A 14138-nucleotide genomic window follows, 5' to 3' on the forward strand; every position below is an offset into this window, starting at 1 on the left:
TGCTGTAACGAATCACAGCACAGTGATTAGACACGAGAGGCGGGATTTATGATTTCTCCAATCACAAGCAGGGGGCAGGGATTGTGCTCCTCCAGTTATTCACGGTGTCAGGTCACCTGTGGCCAGGTGACAAGTGCACCCCGTTGGGGCCAGGGATGCACCACAGGATAGTGAACCCTATGGCCGACTGCTGCGATTAGAGAGGAAGCGTGAACCCAAGATCGCCCAGGGCGCGGAGTCTAAGACCCAGCTTTGTGTTCACCAGAGCCTCTAGTGGTGAGGATGGCCTTCGCCGCAGCTGGATCCAGGTCGCGACCCCTGGGATCCCTAGGTCACGCTCCGCAGGGAGAGAGGGGAAGCAGCAAGCAGGACAAGCAGTAGTGATGGGTAAGCAGAGGTCAGGGCAACAGGCAGACAAGGGAAACCAAGGGACTGGCAAAAGGTCAGGAGCGCAGGCAAACAGGAGAAGTCAGGGGCGAGCCAAAAACGGTACACAGGAAGATAATCGTAGCACATTGCAGACAGGAACTAAAGCTAACAACACGGTTGAACAGCAAAGCAGACTAGGGTGGAGCAATACAGGGAGGAAGGTGATAAAAGACAGCCAGAAGGAGGGTCAGGCCTCTAATGAACACATGGAGATCAGGTAAGCTGCCAGACTTTATTGCATATCCATGACACACGGCCAGGACAAGTACTGTTAGTGAGTAAATCGGTGATGTGGCAGCCTTTTTGGGGGCATCAGATTGGCCTGGGGGGGGGGTGGCTGTGTCAGTTTAATTCCGGGACACTGTATTGTCCTGGAATGAAGGTGCCCGGGACAGACCTGCAAAATGTTGGACTGTCCCAGGCAATCCGGGACACGTGGTCACCCTAATACTTACCCTGCAGGGCATTACACAGAACACAGATCAGAATGTACATTTCAGCAACTTTACAGGTTCAAGTTTTCCAAAAAAGGATTCACCTTTTATTAATAAGAAGCCATCCTGTAGCTCCAGCCAAGTAAATTCATTGGACAGAGAGTATGTAATTAGTCTGCTGCAGGTAGGGGAAAGTATTTCCACAGTCTCCAGGGCCATCTTAATAGCATCATGGGCCCCTGGGCAAAGTAATGCTCTGGGGCCCCTACAATGGATACAGTGCAGGTAAACATAAATCAAGTAGGTAGGAGGTAGGGGATATCTAGGGTGTAGAGGGGTCAGAGTGCTGGGGGGATATCTGGGATGTAGAAGGGCAGCCCGGGCTGCCCAAATTTTCTGCTGCACCCGCTTTGGGGAAAGGGCAGGGGCCCCCCATGCAGCTGGGGCCCATGGACAGTGGCCAGGTGTGCCCTCTCATTAAGACAGCCTGCCCCTGACAGTCTCCTCTCCCCCAGTGATTAGACTGAAACACTGTTGCAGCATTGTATCGAGTCATAAAGTAAGAGGCTGCAGCAGGGGGCTAATTTGTGTCAGACATTTGTGAACAAATCCAGGAACTTCGATTTCGATGGTTGTGCCACCCCCGGGGTAGCATTTCAGTCTGGGTTCTATAAAAACTTGTTAACCATTGTAGCTATTTCATTTTATCAGGGGGTGTTGTACAGCTGTTTTCCCAGGGAAGGATTCTGCCATTGCAGTAGACGTCTCTTAAATGAAAGCAAGATCTCAGACTGAGTGGCTGCGTCAGGCGTAATGCTAACATATGTTTCATTTCCGTGTCCTGCCTGAATGAAATTCATTAAACTTATTTGAGATAATTAGGCTGTAACTGCTCGCTAAGTGTCGTGCTGTACAGAATGACCCATTTCATTTTGCTCGCTAATATTGAAGAAGATGAGCTCTTGAGCGGAGACAACGAATTCCCCCGTCTATGACCTTGGAAATGAATAACCGTTTTCTTCAATAATTCTATTCTCTCCCCGATTCTTGTTCCGTCTTCTGTGCTATCTGTGGCTGTACAGCTGCTGAGCTACTAGTCCTGGAATGACCCGACACATGAGCCCAATGTAATAATGACTTCTGATTGGTGCCATGCATCAAGTCCCGCCCTGGTTTTGGGAAATAATCATATCTGCCATGGCCGAGGACGCATCCTTTTAAAGGGGGGGGGGGGGGGGGGGGGGGAGACAGCCACATGTAAAAGACACATCAATGCAGCTAGGTATTATTTAATAAACCATTAAATTACATTTTTGATGTATCTACAGTATGTACCAGGGGCGGCCCGTCCATTAGAGGTGCACGGGTGCCGCCCCCTCTATCACGCCGCCCCCTATATGTAGAATGGGTCACAGTGAGGCTGCATATGATGGGGCACAGTGGCTGCATATGATGGGCGCAGTGGCTGCATTTGATGGGCACAGTGGCTGCATTTGATTAGGCTCAGTGGCTGCATTTGATGGGCACAGTGGCTACCATTTGATTAGGCTCAGTGCCTGCTTTTGATGGGCACAGTGGCTACCATTTGATTAGGCTCAGTGGCTGCATTTGATGGGCACAGTGGCTGCATTTGATTAGGCTCAGTGGCTGCATTTAATGGGCACAGTGGCTACCATTTGATGGGCACAGTGGCTGCATGTGATGGGCACAGTGGCTGCATTTGATGGGCACAGTGGCTGCATTTGATGGGCACAGTGGCTGCATATGATGGGCACAGTGGCTGCATTTGATGGGCACAGTGGCTCCATATGATGAGCACAGTGGCTCCATATGATGAGCACAGTGGCTCCATATGATGAGCACAGTGGCTGCATTTGATGGGGCACAGTGGCTGCATATGATGGGCACAGTGGCTGCATTTGATGGGGCACAGTGGCTGCATGTGTCGGCACAGTGGCTGCATATGATGGGCACAGTGGCTGCATATGATGGGCACAGTGGCTGCATTTGATGGGCACAGTGGCTGCATTTGATGGGCACAGTGGCTGCATATGGTAGGGCACAGTGGCTGCACTTGATGGGCACAGTGGCTGCATTTGATGGGCATAGTGGCTGCATATGATGTGCACAGTGGTTGCATTTATTGGGCACAATGGCATTTGATGGGGCACAGTGGCGGCATTTGATGGGCACAGTGGCTGCATATGATGGGCACAGTGGCTGCATATGATGGGCACAGTGGCTGCATATGATGGGCACAGTGACTGCATATTATGGGGCACAGTGGTTGCATATGATGAGGCACAGTGGCTGCATATGATGGGCACAGTGGCTGCATATGATGGGCACAGTGGCTGCAATGGTAACTGATAACAGTCAGCAGAGGCAGACAGCACAGGAAGCTTACAAGGTTTCTGGCAGGATCAACAGATATTTTTTTGCGATTATCAGACAGATATAACAAAACTTTTCCAAGTTCCAATAGTATATTTAACAGTCGAAAAAGGGAAAAATAAGAGTTTATTGTTAGGGTGTACATGTACTTTAACTTTTTGTTGGCAGTTGTTGTACAGGAAGTTGGCGACACAGGGTTAAAGTGGTTGTAAACCCTTCCATATACCCAGAAGTCACTGGCCTCAGGTGATGCACAGAGATTAAACAAATCCTCCTACATATGTTGTATCTGTTCATCTGCAGTCTTCTCTTCTCAACATCTGTTCAAAGTGCTGAATTTATAAAGTTTGTCTGATAGTTCAGAAAAAAAGGTACGGAGAGCTGAAGTTACACTCTACAGAGCTCAGTGAGAAGAGTTCTGAGAGCTGATTGGAGGGTAAAGACACAACCCCCTTGTCAGGTACGTACTAACCCGGACCGAGAAGCTGAGGGTGGCTCACCTTTGCGACCTGGCGCGATACGCCCCCTGAAGTTGAGACAGAGGGGGAAGGCGCAAGGAGGCACCGGTACCAGCAGTGAAGCTAAAGTCCTGATAGGAATTGCCAGGCAGTAGGCTAGTTGGTAGTAGATCACTGGAGATGAGCTGTGGATCAGATAGCAACAGTTCAGGTACACACAGAGCACGTGCAAAGGGCAAGGACTGAAGGCGGATCCAGGAGTGCAGGCAGGAGGTCAAGGGCTGGAGAAGGTAGCGAGTCCAAAGGTACAGGCCAGAGGTCAGGGGCTGGAGACAGCAGCAATCCAGGGACGTAAGCCAGAGGTCAGGTCCGGGTCAACAGGTCAGGTTCAGTAAAAGGAAGCATACGGCAGGAGCTGACAACAAACCAGCAACCTGTCATGAGACAGGGGCTGGTTTAAATAGGCCGTTCAGGCCTCTGATTGGCTCTGGGGAGTGGGCGTGTGTGCACGCCCGTGCACGTGCCCGTGCATGCGCCGTCGGACCGTGCATGCGCGTGCGCCGTTCACGTGCAGGCATGCGCCGAAGCGCTGTTCTACCGCGCATGTGCGCTATTCTGTGGCTGGCTGGGTTGGCTCCCTGACACCCCTTCACACAGCTCACAGGAACAGAGCTGAGGCTGCCAATCAGCTGGAGATCCCTCCCCTGTCACCATTTTTCTCTTGGTGTCCGGGAAAATTTGTCAGATGTTACTGATAGCAGAGGAACAAAGCAACAGACAGAAATGACACTGGACTGAGACAAATACACACTATAGAGGGATATGCTTTGTTCATATTTCATGTCTGAGGGTTACAATCTCATGTTTATAATTCGGTCTTGTAGTGGAGCCCTTACTTATGGCGCCAAATCTTTAAAGTCGTTAATCCGTATAGCAAACCACGGAGGAAGCACATGGTAAATGAGAATCTAATTCAATTTCTGGGGAAATTATTCCTAATCTTTAGCCATTGAGCGATGGTATGTTCCCAGAACAGTGAGGAACAACCCGCTTACATGAAACGCACCCGCATGTTATTAATAGTTAAGGAGCCTGACATTCTCCCCTCTTTGAATAGAAGCGGCTATGAAGAATCAATTAGCAGAGGTTCATATGTAAAGTGAGGCTGATATAATTACTTCTTTGAATAATTTAGGAAAAATGAATAAGGGCCGGGTGTCTGGCTCTGGGGGTATTGTAGTGCCAGGCTATTCATACCCTGTGCCAGCTATTTCCTGCTATCCATAGCGCCTCCGAAATAAGAAGCGTAAACTGACGTACGCCATGATATTTAATCTTACTTGCGCAGGACGCGGCGATATTGTTTAGGGAGAGATTTGTAATCTTGATAAAACAAGTGATTTTCAGCTCTCGAGGGGCAATTTATGAATACAGCTCATATTTTACTGAAAGGTTTTCAAGAAGTGAAATGGCAAGTGCTGTACGTGATGTTGTTAGAGCGAGCGCAGCGCGCCCTGGAGCCTTAAAGGGAACCTGAGCTCAGAAAGTGCCTTAGAGGGAACATCTGGAAACGGTAACTGTACTAAAGGAGTACCCTAAAAGATATACGTTGTGTCCTGAATTCCAAAATAGACATGCTCTTCCTGGACCATGGCCTCATAGCTGTATATCTGCACCCCCTTCACCCAACTTGTCTCTACACCGGCACCCCCCCCCCCGTCATACCCCAACACTCTGCATCACCTGCACACTGCACCCCTTGTATTTCCACAACACCAACCCTCAGCACCCCCTTAACCCCCCTCTAGACTTGTCTCTACAATGTCACCCATAACTATCCCAACACTCTGCATCACTTGCACACTGCACCCCTTGTATTACCACAACACCAACCCTCAGCACCCCCTGCACCCCTTGTATACCCACTAGACCAACAATTGGCACTCCCTGCATTCCACGCTGTCCCACATTCTGCACCCACTTCACACCCCCCCCCCCCTTATCTACATCTACATCACCAACACTCTACATAACCTGCATATTGCACCCCTTGTATCTCCACTAAACCAACACTTGGCACTCCCTGCATTTCATGCTGTCCCACATTCTGCTCCCACTTCGTCCCCCCTCTTATCTACACCAGCATCCCCAACTACCCCAACATTCTGCATCACCTGAACCCCTTGTACTTCCACAACACCAACATTCAGAACCCCCTGCATCCCACGCTGTCCCACACTCTGCACCCACTTCATCCCCCCCTACACCTGTATCCCCAACTACCCCAACACTCAGCATCACCTGCACACTGCACCCCTTGTATCTCCACAACACCAACCCTCAGCACCACCTTCACCCCCCTCTAGACTTGTCTCTACAATGTCATCCCCAATTACCCCAACACTCTGCATCACCTGCACACTGTACCCCTTGTATCCCCACTAGACCAACACTTGGTATCCCCTGCATCTCACGCTGTCCCGCACTCTGAAGCTGTCCCGCACTCTGCACCCCCTTCACCTGTATCCCCAACACTCTGCATCACCTGCATATTGCACCCCTTGTATCTCCACTAGACCAACACTCTGCACTCTCTGTATTTCACGCTGTCCCACATTCTGCTCCCACTTCATCTCCCCTCTTATCTACACCAGCATCCCCAACTACCCCAACATTCTGCATCACCTGCACCCCTTATATTTCCACAACACGAACATTCAGAACCCCCTGCATCCCATGCTGTCCCACACTCTGCACCCCTTTCATCCCCCCTACACCTTATCTACACCTGCATCCCCAACTATCCAAACAATCTACATAACCTGCACTCTGCACCCCTTGTATCTCCACTACCCAACATTCTGCACCCCCTGCATCCCCACTTCCACAAATTCTGCACCCCCTGCATTACCTATTACACCTTATTTTGCAACTTCTTACCTCCCTACACCTCACCCCACATTTGCATCCCCCTCTACCTCAACAATCTGCATCACCTGCACACTTCACCCTGTGTATCTCCACTACCCCAACACTCTGCACCCCTTAAATCCCCAACTACCTCACACTCTGCACACCCTGCATCCCCCATTACACCTTACTCTGCAACTCTAGTATTCCCATTAAGCACCACCCGTACATCCCACCACACTATCTGTACCCTCATTACACCTCACACTCCACCCCTGCACCCCCATCCACTACCCTGCACTACCCTACACCACATTCTGCATCCCCCATTGACCCATGATCTGCACCCCTTTTATTCCCCATTACCAACATTCTACATCCCCCATTACATATTATTATGTTGCACTGCATCCTCCATTGTACCTCATTCCGCCCCTCCCAGACACAACCTCCTAGGACCCCTAGCTTGGTTACTCCCCGTAGCTCCACCTGTTCCTGTCCTAGACACCAATCAAATGAGTCCCACCACTTATAGTTTTTGCTAGACTAGGCTGAAACCCCTACTTGTCCCAAACCCCTTTAACCCCTGTCATGCCTGGCCCTCCGTCCATGTCCTCCTTTACTCCGGGTATCTCTTTGTTATTAGAAAATAAGCACCAAAAGGACCTCCCATACACAGTTACCAGTGCTTATGATCCTCAGTTTAGCTCTGGCCTGGCTTTTGTTATCCCGCTAGGCAGTGTCCAATGGAGAGGAGACCATGTTGGATTATAGGGCACCATGGTCTCGATCTGTAATCCAGAATAAATCTTAAACCAATGGCTGTGAATGATTTGTAAACACATTTAGTACAGCATCTTTAATGCATAGTATTTTATTTTCTCTTACAGAGGGCAATACTCTTGGCTACAGATGGAACAGAGAGTGCTTGACCATGACTTGCCAAAGAAACCGGAGCCGGTAACGCTTTACTTTGTGGTAAGGTACGTCATCTCTCATCTCCCATTTGCATGGATGCACAGTGGATAGCATCTTTAAACTGGGTTGATGGATAAATATAATAACTGAACTCTCATAAATATAAGAACTGACCAGATGGACAAAAATACAAATCCTATGGCAAGAAAATCAGTTCTTCTGTATTTCATCTATGTATGTAAAGTGGTTGCAAATCCTTACATAGACCCAGTGAAGTGACTACCCTCAGGTTATACACAGAGATTAAACAAATCCTCCTTGTACCTGTTTATCTGCGGCACTTCCCTCTACAGCTGTCCAGAATTGTTGCAGCTTGTCTGAGCTTTCAGAATGCAGGAAGTGGGGGGCTTATGCTATACTCTGTAGATCTCAGTGAGTGATGCTCTTAGGACCCTTCACACTGGGGCGGTGGGTGCTTCGGCGGTAAAACGCTGCTATCTTTAGCGTCACTTTACCGTCAATTTCGCTGCACTATTTGGCCGCTAGCGGGGCACCTGACTGCTCTGTGTTCAAGTAGCCTAAGGGCTCTTTCACACGGGGCAGATCAGTGATGATCCGCCCCGTGAACCTCCGCTTGCTCAGCGGGGATCGCTTCGCTGATCCCCGCTGAGCCGGCGGATGACAGGGCGGTCCCCACACACTGTGCAGGGACCGCCCTGTCTTTTCTCCGCTCTCCTCTATGGGGGGGATCGGATGAACACGGACCGTCTGTCCGTGTTCACCCGATCCGCAGACGGATGGAAAAATAGGGTTTTCCTCTGTCTGCAGAATCGGAGTATTGCGGAACCGGGTGAGATCGGTTGTCAGCTGATGTTCAACCGCTGACACCCGCAATCTCATAGGGACCAATGTATGTCTCTTTTTCATCCGTACACGGATGGATGAAAAAGCGGACATACGGTCCGCCCATGTGAAAGAGCCCAGAAAGTGCTGCAAACTAAATTTCTGCTGAATGCTGTATTACACTAGTGACCAGCAGGGGGTGCTACACGCTTGGCATCCCCATTCAGATGACAGGAAAGCATGTTGCAGTTTTTTATCCAGTGTGCCATGGGTGTTAGTCACCAGAATTGCAGGGCTGTGATGATATCTTTAGTCAGCAAGATGAACCGGTAACATCCCTGTGAACTGGGTCAGAGAACCTCAATTGCTGAGTAAAATACAATATGCAACAAAGGCGAAGCTCTGGATGTAATCAGCTAGTGGTGGCTAGCTTATGAAATGTCATGTTTATTGGTCACGTAGCCATAAAGGTTAAAGGATTTTTCCATCCTATCACGGTTACACCTCACCCCAGCCTCCAGATCTGGGTTTAGTCTACCGCTGTCCAGCCGTTAAAAGAATAGTTCACTTTTCAGAGGGTTTCATTTGTTCCCTGAGCCGGTCACAGCTGAGTGACTTGGAGCCCTGCCTGCTGTTTACTGTGCCTGCCCAGGTCATGCTGCCACTGAGGAGTACAAAGGAGATTATTTTGTTAGTATAAGTATAGAAGGGTTTCATCTACTAGATTGGTACTGTTCACTTCTTCCTGGTAAACCTAAAGTGGAACTCCGACCAAACAATTTTGTATTAAATATAGGAAAGAGTTGGATCCTGAGCCAAGGTTTTATTGTTGTCTCCCTCTGTAAACCTAATGTGGTACTCCAACTAAAACTGCCTACGATGTATCTATGTGTCTGAGCATTGCATACATTGACAATACTTTCTTCCTTTATCCTTCTCCTCCTTCTATACTCTCCTTCTTCCTTTCCTCTTTCCTTCCCCTTTCTCCTTCCCTACTTCCTTCATTCATCAATCCATCTGCTTTCTTCTCTTCTTTCCAATTTTCCTTCCTGCCTCCCTTTCTATCTATCTTCCTTTCAGCCTCCTTCTCATCTTCCTTCCTTTCTTCCATCCTGTAGTCTTTTCCCTCCCTCCCGATCCTCCCTCTCTCCGTTCCTTTCCGTCCGTTTTTATCCACCTTCCTCCCATCTTCCTTCCCATCTTCCTTCCTTTCTCCCTTCTGCCATTCTGTAGTCTTTCCCCTCCCTTCCTTCTTTCTTTCCTTCCTTCCTTCCTTCCTATCTTCCTTTATGACTCACCTCTTACCTTCCTTCCTTCCTTCCTCCTTCACCACTTACTGTCCTTCTTCTATCCACCCTACGTCCGTCCCCACTTTCCCTCCTTCCTCCCCTTTTTATTTCCTAAATTTGTTCATCCTTTAGTCTCACTCTACTTCCCTTCCTTCCTTCCTCCCCACTGTTATTCCTTCTCTATCCACATTTTTCCTCCATCCCACCTTCCCCCCTCCTATATTCCTTTATTTTTCCATCCTTTAATTTCTTCCCCTGCCTTCTTCCTGCCTTCCACCTTTCCTTCCCACCTTCATTCTCCCCCCCCCTCTTTCCTGTTTTGCTTCCATTCTTTCTTCCTTCCTCCCCATCTTTTTTCCTTCCCCTATAGCCACCTTCCTTTTCTCTCCCATCAATTTCCCTCCTTCCACCCCTCCTTTTTTTACCTTCTTGTCTTCCTCCCTCCCAACTTTCTTTCCTTTCTCTATCTTCGTATTTCCTCTCCCCCTTTCCCTCCTTTCTCCCCATTTTCCATCCTCGCCGCCCCCCCCCCCACTTTCATTCATTCCTCTATCCCCATCTTTCCTTCACTCCACCTTCCTCTCTCTCCCCTCCTTTTATTCTGTTGTTTTTCCATCCTTTAGTGTCTTCCTTTCCTCCCTTCTTCCACCTTTCCTTCCCTCCTTCATTCTCCCCTCCCCTCTTTCCTGTTTTGCTTCCATTCTTTCTTCCTTCCTCCCCATCTTCTTTCCTTCCCCTATAGCCACCTCCCTTTTCTCTCCCATCAATGTCCTTTCTTCCACCCCTCCTTTTTTTACCTTCTTTTCTTCCTCCCTCCCAACTTTCTTTCCTTTCTCTATCTTCACATTTCCTCTCCCCCTTTCCTTCCTTTCTCCCCATTTTCCATCCTCGCCCCCCCCCCCCACACTTTCGTTCATTCCTCTATCCCCATCTTTCCTTCACTCCACCTTCCTCTCTCCCGTCCTTTTATTCTGTTGTTTTTCCATCCTTTAGTGTCTTCCTTTCCTCCCTTCTTCCTGCCTTCCACCTTTCCTTCGCTCCTTCATTCTTCCCTCCTCTCTTTCCTTTTTTGCTTCCATTCTTTCTTCCTCCTTCCTCCCCACCTTCTTTTCCTCCCCTATAGCCACCTTCCCTTTCTCTCCCATCAATTTCCTTCCTTCCACCCCTCCTTTTTTACCTTCTTTCCTTCATCCCTCCCAACTTTCTTTCCTTTCTCTGTCTTCTCCTTTCCTCCCGCCCCCTTTCCCTCCTGCCGCCCCATTTTCCGCCCCCCCCCCCCACACATACTTTCATTCCTTCCTCTATCCCCATCTTTCCTCCACTCCACCTTCCTCCCTCCCAACTTTTTGAGATGGGAATGAGGGACACCTTTTCGCAAATGTATGCAGGCATAGAACACACCCCTTGCCACGCCCCCTTAAAGGAGAATTTTACAAAAAAGAAGATTGGTTAAACCCACAAGTGCTTTTTTACCACTACATTTACTGTATATTGGCTTCTGGAATTTACAAACGCGTCAATTTAGAAATCAGACAAAAGGGGGGGTGTATTTTTTATACAACTATATGGCTATAAGTTTGCAGCCTGTTATTATTTGTGCTTCATTGGCGCTTAACCATTTGTGGTCAGACTCATACCCAGCGCCAGCACATAACAAAATACTTAAAGCGGAAGTAAACCCATCGATTTGATAGTTTCAAAAAACAGTTAACATTCCCGGCATGCCGGAAATGCTAGCTGTCACATTTGCTTGTGCTCTCATCCAAACTGTCAAACCATCCAATGGCTGGTGTCATAACTGACCACATGTACAGCATCATGGCAGTTGCAAAGTAAACAGAGGCCAAGATGGCAGCTTCCTTGGTTGAAAACGATAGGGGGGTTTAGTTCCACTTTAAATTGCGTTGTACATACTTACCAAACAAACTCTGTACTAACATAGGCAACTTCCTATGCTATACCAGCACATGTTGCTTTATACTAATTAACTTACGTTGCTTCTTGCTAATCAATTCATCTGTTTGGATCCAGTTCAATTGTTCTAAATCAGTATCTCCTCAAGTAGCCCCATACAGGACTTCACATCTTTCAAGTGGCTCCACCATCTTTCCCCCTTTTTTTTTTTGGAAATATATATATTTTTACAGCTGAATTGCCATTTTTTCATATAATTAATTTATGATTTATTGATGTTCAATCCAGGCATTGCTGAAATACTCCACTGCCTCTTGCTATTCCTCATTCCGTTCCCTCCCCTTCCATCCCTCACACACTGTATTCAGCCCTCCCTAACCAGCATCCATTCGGCATTAATTACTAGGGGTTAATGAGATAATTGATACATGATTGTCTTCCCCCTTTTTTATTTAAATTAGCCACAATTTGATTATCATGCAGGATTGTTGGCGCTGAATACATACACGTCCGGACTTGTGCCTTGAGTTTTTTGTTTTTGTCTAACTGTTTGTCCTGTTTGTCATGTTGTGTGTTCTTTAGCGATAATTAGACTATTGTATTGTATATAATTATCCATCTACTCTTATAGTTCACTTGATCACTGTACTGTTCTCCACATGTTTTCGATATTAATAAATAATTTTGTATATTTATACTATCTGAACATCCTTTGACCACTTATTTTCTGCTGCTACTAGTAACCTCTTCTGGTCTGTCCTAGGCCATCTCCCTTCTCTCTCCCTGTCCCATTTTTTAAGCTATATAGTTTGGTTACAGCAAAAGTTAAAACACTCACAATTGCAGACACTCATAGCCGAGTGTGGGGCACAACAGCATATCCCGGAGCTCCAGGCGTCCGGATCCACAAACAGCACACAGGTCAGCACGTGAGGCGGCGAACGCGGGTGACGTCACGTGACTCCTCCCCCGCTTGTCCTATTTAAGATCTGGAGGTGTTTATATGCTTTGTGACCTAGCCATGGGTCGAATGGCTGAGGTGAGAGGCCATCTTTAATCTCTGGTGGAGGACTTTTCCTGTGGGTCACTGATCTTGGAAGATTTGCACATAGTCACCAGTTTATTGGAGCACGTTTGGAATTTCTTTTCACCAGTGCACTTTATGGACTCTCTTTTGATATTATATTATTATTTTTAGATTTATTTTTGTATTTTCACCTTAATCATTTGCGCTGCACTTTTTGTTATTGAATTTGCCTTGGGACTTTTTATTTCAATTGATCCCTCAGTGCTGGCTTGCATTATTACTAGTTTTTTATTGTTGTTATTATTTTTCCAGCGCTGAATTTCTCCACTTTTTTCACCTTGCGCATTTCCCCGTCCCCAATTTCCCCCCACATATTCTAACTATATAGATCAGACCAAAATGAGGGACACATGAGGAGGAATGAGGGACAGAGGGACATTCCCTCCAAATCAGGGACAGTTGGGAGCTATGCCTCCCCTCCTTTTATTCTGTTGTTTTTCCATCCTTTAGGTTCTTCCCTTCCTTCCTTCTTTCTTCCTGCTTTCCATCTTTTCTTCCCTCCATTTTTCCCTCCCCTCTTTTCTTTTTTGCTTCCATTCTTTCTTCCTTCCTCCCCACCTTTTTTTCATCCTCTATTCCCATTTTCCCTTTTTCCTCCATCGCCGATTTCCTTCCTTCCACCCCTTTTTCACCTTCCTTCATTCCTTCCCCAGCTCCTTCCTTTTTTTTACTTCCTTCCTCCCTCTTTTCTTTTTTTCCTTCCATAATGTTTTTCTTTCCTCCCCACCTTCTTTCCTTCCTTCCCTGCTTTTTTTTTCCATCCATGAATCTCTCTCCTTCTTCTTTCCCTCCCCAAACTTCCTTCCTTGCTTCTTTCTTCCATCCGTTCATCTCTTTCCTTCCTCCTTCCTCGTCCCCCAACCTTACTTTTCAAAAGGGACGCTCAGTAAAAGCAGCCACCATTCCCTCCTCATTGCAGGTCTTCTTTATGGTAGAAGTAGCCCTTGCTACTCCTCCTAACACATGGTAATGATGGGGCAGTGAAGCTGGACAGACTCAGCTTCACTCTGATTGATATCTGGCCCTCTTAGCTAGTATGAAGCCCAGGAATCAAAGAATGCCCTCTTCCCCCTGAGATTTTTCACAGGTTCCCTTTAAGGATATATTTTCCTCTGAACTAACAAGGATAACATTTCCTGCTGTGTGTTTTCCACGGTAGAGTTTCAGAATAGTTTGTCTTCCATGCTGCCTCTTCTGAAGCTCACACAAGTCTATAGCTGTGCGCCCCGACAAATAGGAGCGAGCGAGCGAGCACACAGCGGCGGCTTATTATCCATTGCGTGGAAAGTGTTGCATTAATCAAAGGAACGTTGAGTCCCCAAACTCAGCCGCGTCTTCGTGTCCCGAGTGTTGTCTCCTTTGATTGAAGTATTGTTACCAGTGCAGAGCCAGCAGAAGACATAATGGAGACATTGGGCCAGATTCATGTAGATCAGCGGATCTTTAGATCCGCTCGATCTAC

The 14138-nt window shown here is 47.6% G+C and overlaps 1 protein-coding gene across 1 annotated transcript in view; it reads left to right on the forward strand.

Moving 5' to 3' along the window:
- Positions 1 to 14138, forward strand: part of FRMD4B (FERM domain containing 4B) — a 283767-nt gene that overhangs the window by 103287 nt on the left and 166342 nt on the right. Inside the window, exon 4 of the mRNA XM_040359088.1 lies at positions 7516 to 7608. Coding sequence (XP_040215022.1) covers positions 7516 to 7608 — 93 coding nt within the window. The remainder of the gene's footprint in view (positions 1 to 7515; positions 7609 to 14138) is intronic.

The sequence above is a fragment of the Rana temporaria genome, chromosome 7 (assembly GCF_905171775.1).
Source record: "Rana temporaria chromosome 7, aRanTem1.1, whole genome shotgun sequence".
In the NCBI taxonomy this organism is placed as follows: domain Eukaryota; kingdom Metazoa; phylum Chordata; class Amphibia; order Anura; family Ranidae; genus Rana; species Rana temporaria.